Source organism: Quercus suber, unplaced genomic scaffold (genome assembly GCF_002906115.3).
Source record: "Quercus suber isolate HL8 unplaced genomic scaffold, Cork oak 2.0 scaffold_569, whole genome shotgun sequence".
NCBI lineage: Eukaryota > Viridiplantae > Streptophyta > Magnoliopsida > Fagales > Fagaceae > Quercus > Quercus suber.
Genome location: NW_027070014.1, coordinates 341178 through 362427, shown reverse-complemented (window position 1 = coordinate 362427; position 21250 = coordinate 341178). Strand labels below are relative to the sequence as shown.

At 37.2% G+C, this 21250-nt stretch overlaps 2 protein-coding genes across 2 annotated transcripts; one reads left to right on the top strand and one right to left on the bottom strand.

Moving 5' to 3' along the window:
• Positions 1–1188: 1188 nt before the first annotated feature.
• On the top strand, positions 1189–7309 carry LOC111990543 (transcription factor TGA1). Its single transcript, XM_065764559.1, has 8 exons — positions 1189–1478; positions 2921–3117; positions 3200–3274; positions 3848–3907; positions 3991–4068; positions 4184–4247; positions 5923–6194; positions 7253–7309. Exons 2-8 carry the CDS (start codon positions 2962–2964, stop codon positions 7307–7309), a joined length of 762 nt encoding a protein of 253 aa, XP_065620631.1. The 5' UTR covers positions 1189–1478; positions 2921–2961.
• Positions 7310–16543: 9234 nt separating this feature from the next.
• Positions 16544–17278, bottom strand: LOC111990539 (uncharacterized). Its single transcript, XM_024022327.2, has one exon. The coding sequence runs from the start codon at positions 17276–17278 to the stop codon at positions 16544–16546; it is 735 nt and encodes a 244-aa protein (XP_023878095.2).
• Between the last annotated feature and the right edge of the window lie 3972 nt (positions 17279–21250).

The window sequence follows — 21250 nt, the reverse complement described above, 5'->3', positions numbered from 1 at the left end:
TTTTTATTTATCAATAATTAACTTGACACATTTATAATTTACAAACACTTAAAAAACATCTCAATTTTCAAGTAGTTAACTCAATTAGTAAAATTTTTAATAATTAAATAAGAGATTTGAAATTCAATTATTGCCTACATTAAAAATCAATTTTATCTTAATTTAATAATAAAATACATCAACAATTGACAAAAATTCTTTATAAAAAAAAAAATTCACAATTTTGAAGAAGTCAAACTGTGCTTTCAACCGTTACTATTTGGCTATTTCCACGTTTGCACTCGCCCATGCAAAAAAATAAAATTATAGAATCCAACTCATGCCACGCGCATCATTACGCGTGTTTTCACTCCCTCCCCAGGCCCCAATAGTCAAATATCCCCCGCCACCACTACTATTCCCGCGACCAACACCAACTTACTCACCCCACTCGCTCACGTAGCACGTGTACCTCACATCCTACCCCGCCAAAAAAAACAAACAATCATAACGTCATCAATTACAGACCCCAGAGGAGTGCGCAGTTTAATCAAGAGCGGCGTGCGTAGGATAAGAGAGGCCCATATCAGTCGAGTCAGTGAATCAACTTGTCTAACTAGTGCGCACATTAGCTGTAGTGGAACTTTGACACTCTCGAACATGGAAAATTCTGGTGCCACAACCATTTTGCACAATTTTGTGCACAATTCGCCCACGTGGCGAGTTGTGGTTGGTGAAAGGGTGGCCCACCACCACCTTTCCACCAACCACAACTTAGTTGTGCACAAAGTTATGCACAATGGTGTGGCACCAGAACCACCCCTCGAACACTGCTACTACTACAGCTCTGCTCTGCTACTGCATTGACATTATATTATTTTATATTTATCTCAAAATTTTGTTATTGCACATTTTATACAAACTAGTTTTGAAATCGTGTTTTCAATTATACACGATTCCAATTAAAATTATTGCGATTTCACGTTTTAAGCGAAATCATATTTTTCAAAAACACTTTTTAATTGGAGCATATACAAGTGTGCAGCGTGATAATCATTACTAATTGTGTTCGACTGTTGTACCTTGCGATCACTCTCACTGACACGTAATCACATATATAAAATATCTTTTTATATATATATATAAATAAAAAAGGAAATATATTTATAATAATAAAGGGATAAAATTTGAAAATGGAACAGTGTAGGTGGTAGTAGTAGTATATTTAATAAAAATGGTTCTTTTAAATAAGCTGTCGTGTTCTCATTCGATTCTTCTTCTACTTCTTCTTCTTCTTCGGGATGATGGGACTTATTAGGGTTTTGGGAGAGAGAGAATTAGGGTTTCGATTGGGACCAACCACCACTACCACAATCTTCTTTCACCTTCGTTTTTGTGCTACTCGCAGAACTCGGATTTGAGCGGGAAAAAATAACTACTACAACAAAAAAAGATTTATATACAATATATATTTTGGTCTTTGTGTTAATTTCCCTAAGGTTCGGCTTTGTTTGTTTTCAAAATTTCCATCTTTTGATTCTGTTTGGTTGCCGGGAAAGCTCAGCAAACGATTTGAAGTTAAAAAAAACACTTTTGTTTTTGGTAAAACGAAAAGTTTTTTTCTTGGCTATAATTTGAGTGTTTTTGGTTAATTTTTGAGAATTGAATCGTTCGGCAAATATATAAGGTATATATGTTTGAGTTTTTGATTATTACTTTGATTGCTTTCTTTGTTAAAGGAATCTCTCTATTTTTTTAGTGATGAAATGGGTTATGGAGTTTTTGAATTTGTGATTGTTTTGTGTGTCTATTTGGGTTTGATGGTGTAGAAACTGACTAAACCATGTATTGAGATTGGGGGGTTTCGTTTGGTAGAGACGGTTAATTGGTAATTTTCAGTGTTTTTGCTGTTCATAACTTCATGTATCTTATTTGGTTCTCGTTTAAACTTCAAAATCAACAGTATATTGAAGTGAAAGTTCATAAGTTAATATATAATTCTATTTGATTCTCCTTCCAAGGAAATTTTTTGCTGTTTCTTTGTGTTTCCAACCATGGTGTAGTAATAGACTTGATCATTTATCAATTATTTGAAATCAATAGCAAGGGTATGAAACGGTTTTATATGGATTTTATTTTTGGCATTTGGGTGTTGAATATGTTCTGGGATGGGAAAATTGAGAAAAACAATTTGAATATGTGTCTGATTCAAAGTCATTGTGTATACTTCTGTGGGTTGATAGACAAGGCTTTGAGGGGAAGCTTTTGACTTCAACTTCTTCTGATCGATTTCTTTTATGCCTACCTCAATTCTGTCTAATCCGACAAAAAAGGATAGCCCTCACTGTTGTAAAGGAGTGTGTTGTGTGATTACTTAGTACTATGCATTTCAGTTACTATGGAGTTCTGAGAATGGTGATATTATAACTGTTCCAACATTGACAATCTGTTGCTTTCATCTGGATGTTGAAAATTTATCGTTATGGAACTTTAAATCCAGTTTAGAAATTTAGGGACATACTTTATGTTGAATTGACAAGGAACATCTTCTTGCTTCTGTATTTCAAATTTCCATCTCCTTTAGTTTAATTGGATGTTATGTTGTGAACCTGGATATTTTTAACCTTTGTTACTGGATTGTTAATTTTAAGGAACAATATGCTTTGTTCTGTTTTGGACTTCTGGTTGGTTTCATTGTGTTTTGATTCTCTATGTAGATGTCAATCAAATAATTTCAACTCATTCTAAGATTTTTATCAGACAATAGTAGGGATTTCCTTTAATAATGTGCTTCAAACATTGTGAAAACAGAGTAACTCATAAAGTTTTCAGATCCATGTTTATATTCATGGTGTTTATATCAATCTTAGAAGACCTGACATGGTTCTTTTCTTTATTTAATTTCGGCATTTCTCTGTCTTTCTTAACTATGTGTATTTAGGACAAACGCTCATTAAGTTACCTTTATGATCAGTCCAAACGATGAACTCTACTTCAGCCCAGTTTGTTACCACAAGAAGGATAGGTGTATATGAGCCTATCCACCAGATTAGCACATGGGGAGAAAATTTCAAGAGCAATGGTAATCTAAATTCATCTTCATCCTTGATTCTGGAGGATACAAAACTTGATAATCAGGTGAAAATCTTCAAAGTTTAGGCATCTTGGTGCATTCTTCTGATTGCTAAGCTAATTCATTTTTATTATACGATTTTTCTAGTCTGAGGATGCTTCACATGAAACAATGGCACCTTCTAATCAATATGACCAAGAAGCATCTAAATCTACTGATAAGGTGAGAGTGATTGTATCAATGAGTATGATTTGAAATTTACAATATGATTATATATTCTTGTCCCCATTTTCTGCATTGGATGGCCAAGCTTTTTTTTTTTTTTTTTTTCCCCTGGTCAAGTCTCCTGAAACTAGACCAAGGTTTGCTACTATTAGTTCTAGTTCCCCCGTCACCACATTCTTATTTCTGCTCTCTTACATATGGTTATTGGAATGTAATGATTCTTGTTCATTTAGAGACCCACACATGCTGGAAATTTTGTCCTGTTAGTTTTCTTATCTTCCCGTACTTTGTTTATTTGGAAATGATTTTTTTTGTGGATGAATATACAGTGGTGTGTATTCTTCATTGAGAATAATGACAGGTTCATTCATTGTTCATCAGTATTTTATTCTTTGCAGATAGCACATCATATGACATGGACAATCTAAAAAAATATGTACATGCTCACGATTGAGCAATTTTATCCATAAACTTGTCATATTAGTTTTAATATTTTAATTTTGAGGATGAACTCTAATACAGCACCAACAATCTTTACCTCGGTTTACAACTTTACTCATAAATCTGCAGGTGCTACGGCGGCTTGCACAAAACCGGGAGGCTGCTCGTAAAAGCCGTTTGCGGAAAAAGGTTTGTAGGCATACACATTGAAACAGAAGCCATACACATGCAAGAAGTGGTTAGACATACTAGATTTGGGTTTTGCTTTACAGGCCTATGTTCAGCAGTTGGAAACTAGTCGTTTGAAGCTGATTCAATTAGAGCAAGAGCTTGAGTGTGCCCGGCATCAGGTATGAAAAAGCATTAGCTTTTATGTGGCATCTTTGAGGCATTAATATATTTTGATCGATCAGTACAACTTTTTCCTCCCCTTTGATAACTGAAGCAGTTGATATTTTTTTGCAGGGCTTGTATATGGCTGGTGGGTTAGATGCTAGTCATCTGGGGTTCTCTGGAACTGTAAACTCAGGTTTGTTTGTCAATATGCTGTCAGAAATTATCTTTGAATCTAATATCCTTGTTCTCAAATGTTACTGAGTCTTGTTAATATTGCATTGCTCTAAGACACAGTGGGTGGCTGGTAGCTGACTCATTTAGCTTACATACTATCAAATGCTGAAGTGCTTTATGATCTTAAGTTCCCAGTGAAAGAGACCAGATAAAAGTTTCAACTTCAAATATTAATATTATGTGCTTCATGCAATAAGCTATCAAGTAAAGTTCAAGGGCAGTGATAGAAGGAGTAGGTGTTTTTCCCATTTATAACTTGTTTGAAGCATTAAGATGTGGCAGTCTTGTGATGGTTGTCAAAAGCACAGTGAATTTACACCAACTAGGCAATCATGATGTTAAAATGTACCTGAGCAGTAAAACAACAGGTGCTGTCTTCCATGAGTTGTTATTAAAATATATTGATGTTCTTTATTTCTCCAAAATAAGTAGGACTTGCTCATATTTTTCCTCCTACTGGTCTGTTGATTCTAGCTAGGGAATAGAGGAATCTTAAGAATAAGGAATGGCTATTTCATTTACAGTTTCGTTTGGTGTAACTTATCAAAAAAGAAAAATAGGGAAAGAAACAGAGATGCTTTGGGGGGATGCAATTTCTGTTTAGGCCCACATTTTTGTATCCAGCCCAAATTTTTCAGAAAATGAGGGAAAGGAAGAAGGTCCTACATTCCACCATATTTCTTATTTAAGGGCATATAAGCAAAATATAGATATAGAATATCCTTTCCCTTCTTATCTTTCGACCAACCAAATAAGGTAGAAACACACTCCTCTCCCTTTTTCCTCTCCTTTCTTGACTATGCCCAACACACAAAAAATCCCTTTGCTCTCCCTGGCCATGCTCTTTTCTTTTCCATCCCAACTCCCTTGGTACCTCCAAACAAGGAGTTCACACTATAAACATGGTCTAAAACAAAATGTCCAAAAAATTATGTGAACATGGAAAAAATATCCAAAGACTTTGATATAGTGCCATGTCAAAATAGTTGTTTCGTGTATTTCCAATTATCCTTTATTCCTTTTGGAAACTTGCAAAGATAATAGTGCTGCATTTCACTTTTGTGGGCACAAAAGCAAAATAGTGTATACAGTATTAAAGTTTCAGGCAGCAACTATACCTACATCTCTGTCATTTTACCGGTTGTTTCATGGATATACTTGCAGTTTTCTATTTGAATCTTAATCCCTTGAATACTTCATAAGCTTCTTTGGTACAAGGACAACTATATTAGTAATTCCCAATAACTAAATTCTAAAATTGAAAGTTTATGTTCTTAGAACGTTCTCTCTGCTACCGTATTTCAACAGCTCAAGAAGATTAAATTAGTGATTAGAAATATAAGTTGTTACTAAAAATGCCTATATGTATGCTCAATGCATCTTAATGCACCATCAAAAAGAAATGTCTTCACCCTAAGCATAAACAAAACTTTCAGGAGGTTGAAGTGTTGTAACACCACAATTGAATTTTTTATGAGCTATTTAGCCTCATGTATAATTGTCAGACATGCCGAGTATACCTTGTGGTTTTTATTTCCCTTAGGTACATTTTTCTTCTTGTATCATGTCCTTGGCCTCCTTTGTTCTCTTATGATTTTGTATTCTAAAATTAGCTCACACTAAGGATTCTACAGGGATTACAGCATTTGAGATGGAGTATGGACACTGGGTGGAAGAACAAAATAAACAGATTGGGGACTTGAGAACTGCTTTGAATGCTCATATAAGTGATGTAGAGCTGCGAATGCTAGTAGACAATGGCTTGGAACATTACACTAAATTTTTCCGTATGAAAGGATCTGCAGCAAGCGCTGACGTCTTCTATGTGATGTCTGGCATGTGGAAGACATCAGCTGAGCGCTTTTTCTCGTGGATTGGAGGGTTTCGCCCGTCAGACCTTCTTAAGGTGATGTGTAGTTCATTTTGAATTAATATGTGGGAATCATACATGTTAACTCTATAATTTGGGTTTTTAGTTAAGGTTGGATGAATTCTAATAATTAAAAGTCTCTCCTGCATAGTTTCCAATCATAGATAAATCAATGAAGTAAAGGAAATGCTTGACATCTTTATGAACAGCAAAAGGCATATATTTGTATACAACACATGCACACACCCTGCACACGCCAACCTCTAACACATGTACAAACCTAATATTATTATTTGAAAAGATAAAGGAATCTTCTCCTGTGCGATTAGTCCTATTTAGGGTCTCTCTCTCTCTCTCTCTCTCTCTCTCTCTAACACTTGAGTCTCTTGACATTGTAAGAGCAACATGATTTTAGTCCTGCCTTCATCCTGTACTTAGGGTCCTGTACTTGGGGTTGAAAGGACAGAGGATCATTGCCACCTGTTTGCAGACATAAAGAAATTTATACTATGTGATTAATCCAATTTAGGTTTGCCTAGGCATAATAGTGCCAACAAATCAGTGTTTGGTGCTCAAGCACTCAAACTTGGTAAAAGGAACCTCCTTTTTTGCTCAAATTTGGCTTCTCATCCATATGAGACAGAATTTTGTGGTGGGGTCATCATCTAGAGATCTACTTTCTCTCTGTAACAACCCCAAGTCACATGGCGTTACTAGGGTTTTCTCTAATAACATTAGTAATGACTTAAGGAAAGCGCTAGCCATATCTGTACTTACACTTAAAAGAACTAATCAAGTTGCAATTGAGGTTCCTAGTAATCACTTACAAACCCAATGTCCCCGTAGTACACCCAATGTGAGACTCAGCACACGCTCACACAACATACAAACAATCCAATCTAATCAAATCCTCACAATTTGGGGTATCACACTCACACATATGCACACTCTCTCTCTCTTTTTAGGGGGGGGGGGTTGGTAGCTATTGTGCTCAAATTTGGGCTTTTCATTTATTTTTGTATTCTTTTTAATGCAATTATGCTGTAAATTCCGAAAGATAAAAATAATGTGCTACTAATCCATGTTGATTACAGGTGCTTCTACCTCAACTGGACCCCATGACAGAACAACAGCTANAAGTATTTGAATGAATGAGTTAGGGATATTATAAAACTTACAACATGAGGCTACAAAGATGTATCATTAATCACAAAAAATAATTCAAAAAGTATTAATAGGTTATTGACATCCACATATCATATTAATTGTCACATCAATTTGCAAAATTTTCAAGTAAAATTAATGATATTTCTAACATTTTCCTATCTGTATTATTTCTTGTAATTAGTGACACATATATTTGTAAGGGAAAATGCTAGAGATACAAATTGTATTACAAAAACTTTTACAAATTGATAATGTGATGAATGATTATAGATAAATAATAAATGATGTTATCGTGGGCCTGATGAGAACAATAAGAATTGGCCACAACAACAGTTTGTAAACATGTTGTAAAATAATTTGTAAAACTATAGCATTACTCTATTTGTAAATCCATGTATTTAAAGTTGTATTATCTTTAGCATTACTCAATACTTTGGGACTCTTAAAAGTAGAGGAAAATTATAAAACTAATTTTATTTCCTACATCTTCAAATACATATATATATATATATATATATTATATATATATATATTAAATATATCAATTTTTACCCAAAATTTGAGGCCTTCCTCTAGTAGGAGGCCCTAGGCGGTGGCCTACATGCCTAGGCCTAGGCCGGCCTTGTCTAGTAGACACAACTAATTTCAACTCAAATCAACTAAACTTTATTCCCATTAATTATGATCAATTATCTTCTGGATGCAATTGGTTAAAGAGTCAATAATCAATATCACTACTTAACAAAGAAAAAGGGAGATATCAGAGAACCAGTACCCTGACCAGACTAGATTTTTTTTGTGCATGAAAGGGCCTTTGAGTCACCAACATTGGCAATTAAAATCTTCCCGTCAAGAGTTTAAACCATCTCATAGTTTACGCAATACTGTAAGGCAAAGAGTGTCAATGATCACCTCAATGCTACTGCTTGTTTGACTTGTCTTAGGTTACTACACTTCCTCAAAAGGTGCTAGTATAGAAGATGTTGTCAACAATATAAACGCGTTGTTACATGCAGGACACAAATAACATAGGATGCCTATAATCTTATCCTATTATGGCCATGCCAAAGCAATAGAATATACATATATTCACTCAAAGTAAATTGCTTAATCAAGGCAACAAGCAACCTTCTGCGGATAGACATCAATCAAGGCATTGTACATTGTGGAAGCAGCTTCAACCCCGCAGACTTCATAACATCCAAGCACTCAATCGCATCATCAAACCTCCGATTTTAGTGTTTTAGTTTATTTCAAGGGTTTTAATGACCATTGCAATAAGATTAGTTATATTTTAATTAGCGCGCCAGTTTTAAGTATTGTTTCAACGATTTTCACTGTTTCCTTGGAAAAGTGGGTTGAAACAAGTCATGTTTTTTGTAGTGTTGTTTTGAACAATTAACCCCTTATATAGTAGACCATTGAGTATTGACAAATGAAACTTTTTATTCGTATGTTACATTAACAAGTGGTGAATTTAATCATAGGGTAAATTCCAAAAACACCCCTGAGATTTGAGTTAATGACAGTTAGGTCCAGGATATTCAAAATGACCAATTTGGACTTAAAGACAAAAAAAAAAAAAAAAAAAAAAAAAAACCTTACACCGTTAATCCTCTTAACCCCCGTTACACTTTTCTTTTCTTGTCTTTCTCCCTCACAGACCTGCTCTCCCACTCTCCCTCTCGGTGGTTCCTTTGATTCTCACAGCCAAAACCCCACTCTCCCTCTCTAACCTCAGATCTGCTACTACCACCACTAGCCATAAAACCTAGCCAAACCATAGCATCAAGACCCAAATCCAAAATAGCATCACCCTACCAGATCATAGCCCACCCCCACACAAAACTCTCAACCACCAGCCAAATTAAACCAACCATCACTATCAACCACCACTGACAACCTCAACCACAACTGCAAAAAGCAGCCATAACAACCCATAACCACCACAATCCACCAATACCAGATCGACACAAACCACCAAAAAAAAAAAAAAAGAAGAAGAAGAAGAAGAAGAAGCCACAACTAGATTAAAATCAAAACTAGCTGGTAAGAGAGGTAGCAATCGGTGGTGGAGGTGTCTTTCAATGGTGGTGCTTGAGAATGGCGGCGTAGCTTCAAATCGGCGGTGTGGCTTCAGATTGGCTTCAAATTGTAGCTAAGATCAGTGGTGTGGCTTTAAACATGGTTAAGATCGATGGTGGGGCTTCAAAACATGGCTGAGATCGGTTCAAATCATGGCTTTGATCGGTGAAGGAGGCAAAGAGAGGCGAGATGAGAGGGAAGAGAGAGAGGTATAAGGAAGAAGAGAGGAAACAGAAGACAGACAAGATTGAAAAAAAAAAAAAGTAACTGAGGCTAAGAGGGTTAAAAGTGTAAGGGTATTTTTTTTTTTTTTTTTTTTTGTCATTTTAAGGACCAAATTGGTCATTTTAAAAATATTTTGGACCTAACTGTCATTAACTCAAACCCCAAGAGTGTTTTTTGGAATTTATCCTTAATCATATGATGTATATATGAGTTTTTTCATACCATCAATAATTTTGAGATGTCATTTTTACTATGTATACTATGCATTGCTTGATTAAGTCTACCCGAATGTGTAAAGAATTTATTGCCCAAATTGAAAGTCTAAGGAAAATAATACTCATGTCAAAAGACTCAAAACTCAAGGTAATATTTGTAAAAATCCCTTAATATAATGCCAAGTATTTTACTAAGTAATTATACTTTTGTTCCCTAAAATTTGGGATAAGTTTGATTTTACTCCTTCAAATTAAAAAAAAAAAAAAAGTTATGATTTGGTTCTTGAATTTACAAAAAATGAACAATTCCATCCCTTTGTCTATGGGTCAATTTTTTTTTTTGCCCTCAAATATGAATTTTTTTTATTTTTTATTTTTTTTATTGGTTCTTTAAATATGTGGTTGAGTAAATTTGGTCCCTAAAAAATTGGGTGCCTCATATGCCAATTAATCATGTAAATAGGAAATCGATGGAGAGGTCAAATTGTGTTCCATTTTTTAAATTTCAAGGACCAAATTTGAGGGACAAAAATCGAACGTCAAGGATGAAAAGTATAGTTTTAGGATTGATGTAAATATTAATGTTCAATTTGGAAATATGCAATTAGATAGATAATAGAATGGTAAATTATACTTTTCATCCTTGTATGTTCGATTTTTGTCCCTCAAATTTGGTCCCTGAAATTTAAAAAATGGAACACAATTTGATCTCTCCATCGATTTTCTATTTACATGATTAATTGGCATATCTACCACTTGATATTCTAGACTAATAGAATCAAGTTACCAAATACCCAAAAAAAAAAAAAAAAAATTTCCACCAAATTCTTGTAAGCTTATGTCATATTTTTGTTAGGGTTGTAAGTGAATTAAACTATTTATTAATAGCTTGGATTTAGCTAGAGAAAAACATTTTATTAATTTATTTAGCAAACGAGCCAAGCTTCAGCCTATACTTAGGGCCCGTTTGGATACAGCTTATGTTGCTGAAAACTGAAAACACTGTTACAAAATAATTTTTAAATGTGTGAATAGTGCCGTGGGACCTATTTTTAATGAAAGTTTTGGTGAAAAAGAGGTTTGTGGGTTCCGTGAACAGTGCATGAGACCCACTGGAAAGCACTGAAATGTACTTCTTAATGAAAAAAAGCATGAAATGCTGGAAAATGCAGACACACTCAATATAATTAGTACCCAAACGAGTACTTAGGCTTAATTTGATAGGTCTAACACCACGGGCATGGGTAACTCACTCTAAGTTCTTATGGTGCCAACTCTAGGCATAGGCGTTGCTTGGGCAATTGATTAGGTGAGGTCAGAAAAAGACTTTAAAATTTTAGAGAAAATTACATTTTATACCCTACACTTTAGGAGTGTAACAAAAAAAGAGTTGCTTGGTACCTCATCTCAAAAATAGTTTATTTATTTTTTAAAATAAACAAACAAAAAACAGGTGGGTTTCACTAGTTTTTATTTGTTTGGAAACTCTTTTTTTTTTTTTTTTTTCTTTTTAAATTCGTGGAAAAAAATCTTCTAAAATAACACGCTTCAGCTTTTAGATAGATAGATATATATATATATATATATATATTATAAATTTATAATAATTCATGAATTCGACACTTTTATTGCAACCTATAAATATTGTGGTACTCACCATAGTCCCTGTGCTTTATCAGATCTTAAACTATAGAGTTCATGGTAGCTAGAATTGTTGATTTGTTGTAAACTTTCTTTTAGTGCCTTTGCAGAACTATATATTATCCAACAATTTAGTGTAACAATAAACACTAATTTGGGGTTTTGGATTGGATCACTGGGTGTCAGTGCCTCATCTTATCATTTTCTTTGACATATTGAACCAAAGATGCATATCTAACGTCGGTTTGAATGGGCTTATTTGTTGCATTTTTTATTTGTTAAGTTGGGTTTGGATTTAGGTCCAATGTTTCAATGTATTGGATTCAACACAAATAAGAACAATTTTTATTTATTGAATTTAAATAAAATATTATATGTTTAATTTTTTTTTTTAAAATGAGACAAAATATAAATAATTTAATGATATGGACGATGTTGTTGAATTTAAATGTTAAATAAAATAGGATGAGAAGAAAAAAATAGTAAAAATGGAATGTATAGTGTAGGGTTAAGGGCCCAGATTGTATATTGGGCCTTGGCTGAGAGCAAAATAATTCGAGAACAAATAAATAGTGTTGGATGGGTCAAGCTTAGAATCTAATGAGTGAGATACGAAGGGGATGGTGGTCCGATTAGGAATGTCTCATCGGATAGGTTAAACACGACTCAAATGTGTATCCTGAGATTCAAGGTAACCTTTCAGGAAGCTTCAGTGATAGGGGTGTGTGTCTTGAGTGTACTAGAAGGCTGTGACCTCAGAAATATCTAAGGGAAAGCTACTACAATCGCATTAAATGTTCTGCAGCTAACTTTCTAGCTGCATTAATGTGGAGAAGACCACTGAACAGTGTTACCTTAGCTATCCCAACTCACAGAGAACCTGAGGGGGTGTTCGATGGGACAAGCACTCAAGTAGTGACTTAGATGACCAACAAGTGTAGGACCCAGATCGTAAAAAGAAAACTATATAACATGAGAGACCCTCCATGAATGGGAGATCGAGAAAATTCATCAGAAAAAACACTGTAACAGTTGGAATTATATCTGTAACATTTTTCAATCAATATAGAATGGAACAGACCTCCTCAAATTGGTCCGAGAATAAATTTACTTAGAGAATTTCTGTCCATCTTTGCTTGATTATCTTTTAAATTCATTCTAACCGTTGTCCAACTCATTAGGGCCTAGTTTTCTATTGGGGCATAGTTTTCTAACCCACTCTCTACAAATTTATTGTTTTGGGCTCATTGGGCCAAGATGCTTTCATATTTTGGGCTTGGGCTAAAAAACGTGTCCTTACAGTTGGCGCCGTCTGTGGGAAAAACTTGTGTGATAGTGAGTGCAATGGTCAACTATGGTAGGTTCAGGTCCACACCAAGAAGAATCCATAGCATCCCAACGTGAAAATCCTTTCGCTAACCTTGAGCGTAGGAAGATCGAGAGAGCAGCGTGCATACTACGCATACAAGCAAAAGCCACTCTCGAGTTGGAAGTCACGTCTCTCAAAAGCAACATAACAGAGCCATGCAACTGGAGATTGACCAGTTAAAGAGGAAGTTGCGCCATGCACGGCGAGAACAAACCCCCTCAAACTCTGACATTTCCTTTGAGGGTGAAGAGGATGCTAGTTACATGCCAAGGTCAAGAACTCCACCCAGTGAGTCTTTTTCCTATGATGAAGAACTTTATCACAAATGCAGATACAAGAGCCTGCCTCACAGAGGCTTAGGAAATGACGCCATGAGAAAAGCATTGAACTAGATTTCCAAATCGCCTTTCACACGCAAGATTGAAGCGGTGATACTTCCTCAGAAGTTCCACCAGCTAACGTTCACCATCTACAATGGTCGAACGGACCTTGTAGAGCATGTGAGCCACTTCAATCAGAGAATAGTTGTCCATTCCAAGGACGAACCCCTGATGTGCAAGGTGTTCCCATCCAGCCTGGGAACCGTGGCAATGAGATGGTTTGACAGCCTAAGGAAAAATTCCATAGACTCCTTCAAAGGGCTCACCCAAGTGTTTGGCTCTCATTTTATCATGTGTAGCAGGGTCCCTAGGCCTTTGGATTCCTTACTATCCTTATCCATGCGAGAAGGGGAGACTTTGAAGACATACTCGAATAGATACTAGGAGATACAACGAAATAGACGGTAACTTTGATGACGTAGCCATTAATACTTTCAAGGTCGGCCTCCCAGCTGAGCACAGTTTAAGGAAGTCTTTGACGGGGAAGCCTATCACCAGTGTATGCCAGCTCATGGACAGGATTGACAAGTATAAGAGAGTTAAGGAAGACCAGCAGCAGGGGAAAGGAAAGGCTAAGGTTATCCCTCAAGAGATGAGGGATTTCAGGTCGGACCAATAGAACAACAATCGGCCTTAGAGGGACTTTGCTTAATAGTCAGGGTCAGCCAATACTCAAGCAGTTAACGTCGTGTTACGAAAACCGGTGCATCAAGTTTTGGAGAAGATTAAAAATGAGCAATTCTTCAAATGGCCAAATAAGATGGCAGGAAACCCTATGAGGCGCAATCAGAACCTCTACTGCCGATATCACCAAGACCAAGGACACACCACAGAAGACTGTAGAAATTTGTGGGACCATTTGGACCAGCTGGTCTGAGAAGGAAAGTTGAAGCAACTCTTGCATCATTCTAGTGGCCAGGGGAATCAGACTGGCTAAGAACCCCAGAGAGATGCTTCTTCGAGGCCTTCTTTAGGCACGATAAATGCCATCTTCGCCGCCTTAGGGAGGACCGGGTCTTGCCCTTCAAGGGTAATGTCTGTTGCTCGGTTGACTGCCGATGAATCAAATTCTGAGCCAAAAAGGGCTAAAGTAAGTATCCAACCGGTGTTGAGCTTTTCAGATGAAGATAAGGTTGGAACCATACAACCCCACGTCGATGCTTCGGTGATCATGCTCAGGATTTGGGGATATGATGTGAAGAGAGTAATGGTAGACCAATGTAATGGCGTTAAGATCATGTACCCCGATTTATACTAGGGGTTGAACCTAAGACTTGAGAACTTAACAACCTACGATTCTCCTTTAGTGAGTTTTGATGGGAAGGTTGTCATTCAGAGGGGTTAGATTAGGTTGCCTATGTAGGCTGGCTCAGAAGTGGTGGAGGTGGACTTCATCGTGGTGGACTCTTATTCCCCTTACACGACCATTGTGGCTAGACCCTAGCTTCATACCCTAGGAGCTCTCTTTTCTACTCTGCACCAGAAGGTGAAATATCTATCGGGGGGCCAGATTGAAAAGATTGTTAGGAGCCAATCCATGGCTAGACAATGTCTAGTGGCTACCATACTGCATCAGCTCGAAGCCGAATCCTTGGCCCCTGCTGAAGGGGGCTTATAGCAATTAAAAACTCCGGTGTTACCTGTCACCGGATCAACCAAGGAGGCGAAATGTGAGGATTTGGAAATGGTCTTTATTGGTGATGATTCGGAAAAGTTCTTTCAGATCGGGGCTCAGGTGATGATTCGGAAAAGTTCTTTCAGATCGGGGCTCAGGTGATGATTCGGAGAAGTTCTTAGAAGAAATATTGATGTGTTCGCGTGGAGTGCTTATGAGGCCCCAGGGGTGGATTCGAGCTTCATCTGTCATCAGTTGGACGTTAATCCCTCTGTCACCCCTAAAAACCAACCACCTCGGCGCTTGTCCAAGGATCATTTCGATACCATCAGAGATGAGGTGATGAAACTTAAGCAGGTGAGGGCTATCAAGGAGGTGTTCTACCCTGAATGGCTGGCCAATACTATGGTGGTGAAACAGAAGAGTGGGAAATGATGAGTGTGTGTGGACTTACGGATCTAAATAAGGCTTGCCCGAAAGACCCTATCCTTATGCTTAGGATAGACCAGCTAATGGATGCAACTGTAGTCCATCCTCGGATGAGCTTCTTAGATGCCTTTTAAGGGTACCACCTGATACCACTAGCCCCGGATGATCAGGAAAAAACAGCTTTCGTCACTCCCACTGGAAACTACCACTACAAAGTGATGCTCTTTGGTTTGAAGCAATGTTATTAATACCATTTCGGAGCCCATTTCGGTTTGTCCAGTGGAATCGAATATTTCGGTTCCGGCCGATTTCGGCGTACCGTTTCAGGGTGTTTCGGGGTTCCTAAAAAATAATTTATATATATTCTTGTAGAACATAAAATTTTCAATTCTAATAAATAAATAACTAAATATCAAATAATACAAATCATTTAGTCTTAACTCTTAAGTCTTAAACATCAATATAACATCAATTTAACATCACACAATAAGAAGATTAACAAGACAATAACTAAATATGAAATAATACAAGATTTACTCCTCCTCATCATCATCCATGAGAGAAGGATCAAATTCATCATCAAAAGAACTCCCACAAGAACTACTAGCACCCATTGCAAGATTTGTCAAGCCATGCTCATTATTGTTGTCATCATAAGTTCAGCATCCTCTTCCACATTCACTATGCCTGCTGGTTCATTAAGACAATCCCAATTTATGTCATCTAGATTAAGAAGTGTAGGTTCTTCAGCCACCCAATCTCCCATCAATTCAATGTTATCCAAGCTTATAGGATCCAATGCATACTTATTCCTTTGAATGTTCCTACCAATGAGAATATTAAACATTAGTAACATTTTATAAATTATAATTTTTTGAAAGTACATTTCATTTACATATGAGTAACAATGACAAATTTACCTTTCTTAAAGCCTCAAATTATAATGGACAAAGACCAAATCATTTACTCGTTTATGTTCTAATCTATTTCTCTTCTTTGAGTGAACATATTCAAATGTGCTCCAATTTCTCTCACAACCAATTGCACTACAATATTGACTTAGCACACGAATAGCAAATGATTGTAAATCTGGAGCTTCAAGTCCAAATTGCTCCCACCATGAAACTACGATAACAAATAAGAATGTATAATAAGAATTGCCCATGTAATCTTACAATAACAACTATAAAGGATAAATAGACATATTGAAAGGAAATACTATTAAATTATTAATGTTTAAGTGGATTTAGTCTCTCTCGTTAGCGGATTGCTAGTGATGTGCCAAAGTCACCAATTGACTTTTTGTACTCATTAAGTTGTGAACTTATTTTCTCTTGAATGTCAGGATTGGGAATCAACCTCATTAGAGTGCTTAGCAACCCTCTTTGAACTACATTTTGCCTTTTAAATGAAGGCCTAAAGTAAATTGCAGGGTCAAGAAAGCAACATGCTGCATGCAAAGGACTATGAAGTTGTTTGTCCCATCTAGCATCAATAACTCTAATATAATTTCCATACAAAGAAACTTTGTTCTTCAACCTTTTTTTTATTTCCTCTTCTGCTTTGTCCATTGCTTCATACAAGTACCCCATAGCAGGTTTCTCATCCCCATCAACAAGACGAAGCACTCTAAGTAAAGGCTCACCAACTTTTACTATGTTCTTGGATTGAGACCAAAACGAATAATCTTCCAAAACAATTTTACTTATCTCCTTCCCAACGGCAGTCTTAGCATGAGGGTATGAAAGCCATTTATCACAAGTGAACATTTGTCTAAGCTCTTTTTTGAACCTTAGCATGCTTTGTAGACTTAAGAAGTTAGTGGCAAACCTTGTAATTGCAGGACGACATAACTCCTTTCCATTTGTAAAATCTTGCCTCATCAAGTCTAAAACAACTCCATGGTTGTAAATGAACTTTGTTATCTTTTTTGCCTTCTTAATTGCTTCATCAACAAGAGGGAACCACCTAGGATTAGCAATATTCTCCAACATCAAGTCTATTCAATGAGCTGCACAAGGAGACCAAAATAAAGTACCATGCTTCTGCTGTAATTTTTTTCTAGCTTTTTTATAGGCAGAAGCATTATTTTAATCAATTGCACAATATATTCCACACCAATTTCTTGAACAACAGAATCAAATATGTTAAACAACGTTTCAGCATCCTTTGTAAGGCCTGAAGTGTCAATAGATTTCAAGAACATAGAACCCCTTAGACAATACACCAAAAAATTCATTATTGGTTGTTGCTTTTGATTTGTCCACCCATCAGACATCACTGAACAACCATATACTTTCCAATCATTTTTTATATCTATTTTGGCCGAGAGAGTGAGAGTAGAGAAAGAATAACTATTTTGGCCGAAGTTTCAATCCGAGAGAGTGAGAGAGTCAGATATAGAAGCTTGGGAGCAGAGAGCACAGCACAGAGACTCCACAGAGAGCATGACGGCAGTGAGTGAGAGAGAGATTGAGAGTGAAAGAATAAGAATAGAAGAGCTAAAGAGGAATATTGGATTAGGTTTTTTAGTACTATCCAAAATCACGTCGTTTTGGAGTCTTTGGACTGCTTTTTTTTTTTTTTTTTTTTTTTTTTTTTTTTTTTAATAACAGGCCAAATCTTGCACCGGCTGAAATTCATATCTCGGCCGGAATTGGCCGGAATTTACCGAAATGGCCGGAATGACCTAGAATGGCCTGAAATTTGACCCGAGGTGGAATGTAGAGTATTCCAATACCAGTACGAAAATTTTTGGTCATTTTGGCTAGAACGGAACGGAATCAATAACAATGGTTTGAAGAATGTAGGGTCTACCTTTCAAAGGATGATAACTAGGATGTTTGAACCATAATTGGGTAAGAGTATTGAGGTCTGTATAGATGACATGGTGGTGAAGAGTAAGGTAGTGTCTGAACATGTGGGAGATCTCCGGAACATTTTTGAAATTTTGAGGAAACACAAGTTGCGCCTTAACACTTCCAAATGCTCTTTTGGCATGGGATCAGACAAATTTCTGGGCTACATGGTAACTCACTAGGGAATTGAGGTTAACCCCGACCAAATTAAAGCAATTAATAGTTTACAACCACCTCAGAATCCTAAGGAAGTCCAGAAACTGACTGGAATGACTGCTACCTTGAACTGGTTTATCTCTTGGTCAGCGGATAGATGTAGATCCTTTTTCTTGTTGATGAATAAGTGGAAGGGATTTGAGTGGATGGAGGAATATGAGTTTAAGGAATATCTCTCTCGGCCACCTATCATGTCCAGTCCTGAGATGGACGAGGTCCTGTTTACCTATATCGTTATGGCCCTCATGCTGTAAGCTTGGTATTGATACAAGTTGATGGTGGCATCCAAAGGTCAGTTTATTACGTAAGCAAATAACTGCACGAGGCCGAGATTCGTTATCTACCCTTGGAGAAGGCCATTTTGGTGGTAGTGCATGCTACACGTAAGCTCCCTTATTACTTTCAAACACACACCATTGTTATCCTTACCTAGCTTCTGCTCAAAGCCCTGCTCTGAAGCGTTAATTACACGGGGAGGATTGCTAAATGGGGCACAATCCTAGGAGTTTTTGACATCAAATACATGCTCCATACCTCCGTTAAGGGCCAGGTCCTCGCAGATTTGGTGGCAGAGTTCATTGAATCCCCCTTTTGAGAAAGAGGCAGAAACATAACATATGTATGGAAAATCGGTTGGTACAATCACCCTACAAGAACCTTTAATCTGGAAGATATATGTTGATGGTGCAGTAAATCAGAAGGGGTCGTTGGCCAAGTGAAAGGAGAGTTTGAAGCCAAAGATGAAAGAATGCGAGGGTACTTGAGTCAGGTTAGACGTTTGCAGTCAGACTTTGAATCTTTCAACCTATTGCATGTCCCTAGAAGTGGAAACACACATGCCGATTCCCTAGCTACACTTGCAACCTCCTCGGTGCAAAGCTGACCCCGGGTCATCCTTGTAGAAGATTTATGCAAGCCCACAGAGGTGAACGGAGAGGTGGTTCATGTTCACCAAGTTAGAGTGGGGCCTAGCTAGATGGACCCCATAGTACTATTCTTGAAGGAGGATATCCTGCCTGAAGAGAAAACAGAAGTTGACAAGATACGGAGAAGGGCTCCTCGGTTCTAGCTATTCGAGGACCAAAAGCTATACAAGCAGTCTTTTTCTAGACCATATCTACTCTGCATACACCCTGAGGCATTAGAATTATTCCTAGAAGAGTTACATGAAGGGATTTGTGGAAGCCATACGGGAGGCAGATCCTTATCTCACAGGGCCATCACACAAGGCTATTGGTGGCGAAACATAGATAAAGAGGCACAAGAGTATGTGAAGAAGTGTGATCAATGCCAAAAGTTTGCACCAAACATACACCAACCGGGAGGAGTCCTTAACCCCCTGTCAAGCCTTTGGCCATTTGCTTAATGGGGTTTAAACATTGTCAGCCCTTTTCCTAAGGCAGTAGGGAACAAGAGATATCGGCTGGTTGGCACGGACTACTTCATTAAATGGGTTGAAGCTGAGTCTTTAGCAAATATCAAGGACGTGGATGCCAAGAAATTCGTTAGGAAAAATATTGTCACACGGTTCAGGGTCCTTTGTACTTTCATCTTGGATAATGGTCTTCAGTTTAACAGTAAATCTTTCAGGAGATACTGTTATGACTTGGGAATTACAAATAGATATTCTACCTTAGCTTATCCCCAAGGGAATGGACAAGCCAAGGCTGTTAACAAAGTCATAGTAAGTGGACTTAAAAGGAGGTTGGATGATGCGAAGGGAAAATGGGTGGAAGAATTGTCACATGGCCTTTGGACATACCGAACCACGCCTCGGAGATTAACGAGGGAGACCCCCTTTTCAATGACTTAAGGAGCCGAGGCTGTGATTCCTTTAGAAATTCGCTTCCCAACGCTGAGGACTAGCTCTTTCAATCAGAGCAATAACAATGAATTGCTAGAAAGGAGCTTAGACTTTATTGAAGAAAAAAGATAAAATACGATGGTTCAACTGGCATACTACCAACACAAACTTAAGCAAGGTTATGATGCCAATGTGAAGCTGGGACCATTAGTACCTGGTGATTTGGTGTTGAGAAAAGTTTTGGGTATTGCAAAGAACCCAGCATGGGAAAAACTAGGACCCAACTGGGAAGGGTTATATCGCATCACCTCAGTGGTTGGTATAGGAGCATACTTTCTTGAAGACTTGAATGAACACGTAATACCACGCCCATGGAATATAAACAACCTGAAAATGTATTATTATTAATGAAAGTTTCCTTTGTCATATGCTCGTTTATTGTATAAATACGTTGCACTTCCCATTAATGACATCTTTCTAAGTTATTAAACAGAATCTTAGACATACCTGGATCCTCGGATCACATGCTTTGGGGAAATTAACACTCCATGACATCTTTCTAAGTGATTAAACAGAACTTTAGACATGCCTGGCTCCTTGGACCACATGCTTTAGGGAAATTAACACTCCATGACATCTTTCTAAGTGATTAAACATAACCTTAGACATGCCTGGCTCCTCGGACCACATGCTTAAGGGAAATTAACACTCTATGACATCTTTCTAAGTGATTAAACAGAACCTTAGACATGCATGGCTCCTTGGACCACATGCTTTGGGGAAATTAACACTCCATGACATCTTTCTAAGTGATTAAACAGAACCTTAGACATGGTTGACTTTTCAGACCATATGCTTTGGAGAAATTAACACTCCATGACATCTTTCTAAGTGATTAAACAGAACCTTGGACATGCCTGGCTCCTCAGACCACATGCTTTCGGGAAATTAACACTCTATGACATTTTTCTAAGTGATTAAACAGAACCTTAGACATGCCTGGCTCCTCGGACCACATGCTTAAGGGAAATTAACACTCCATGACATCTTTCTAAGTGATTAAACAGAACCTTAGACATGCCTGGATC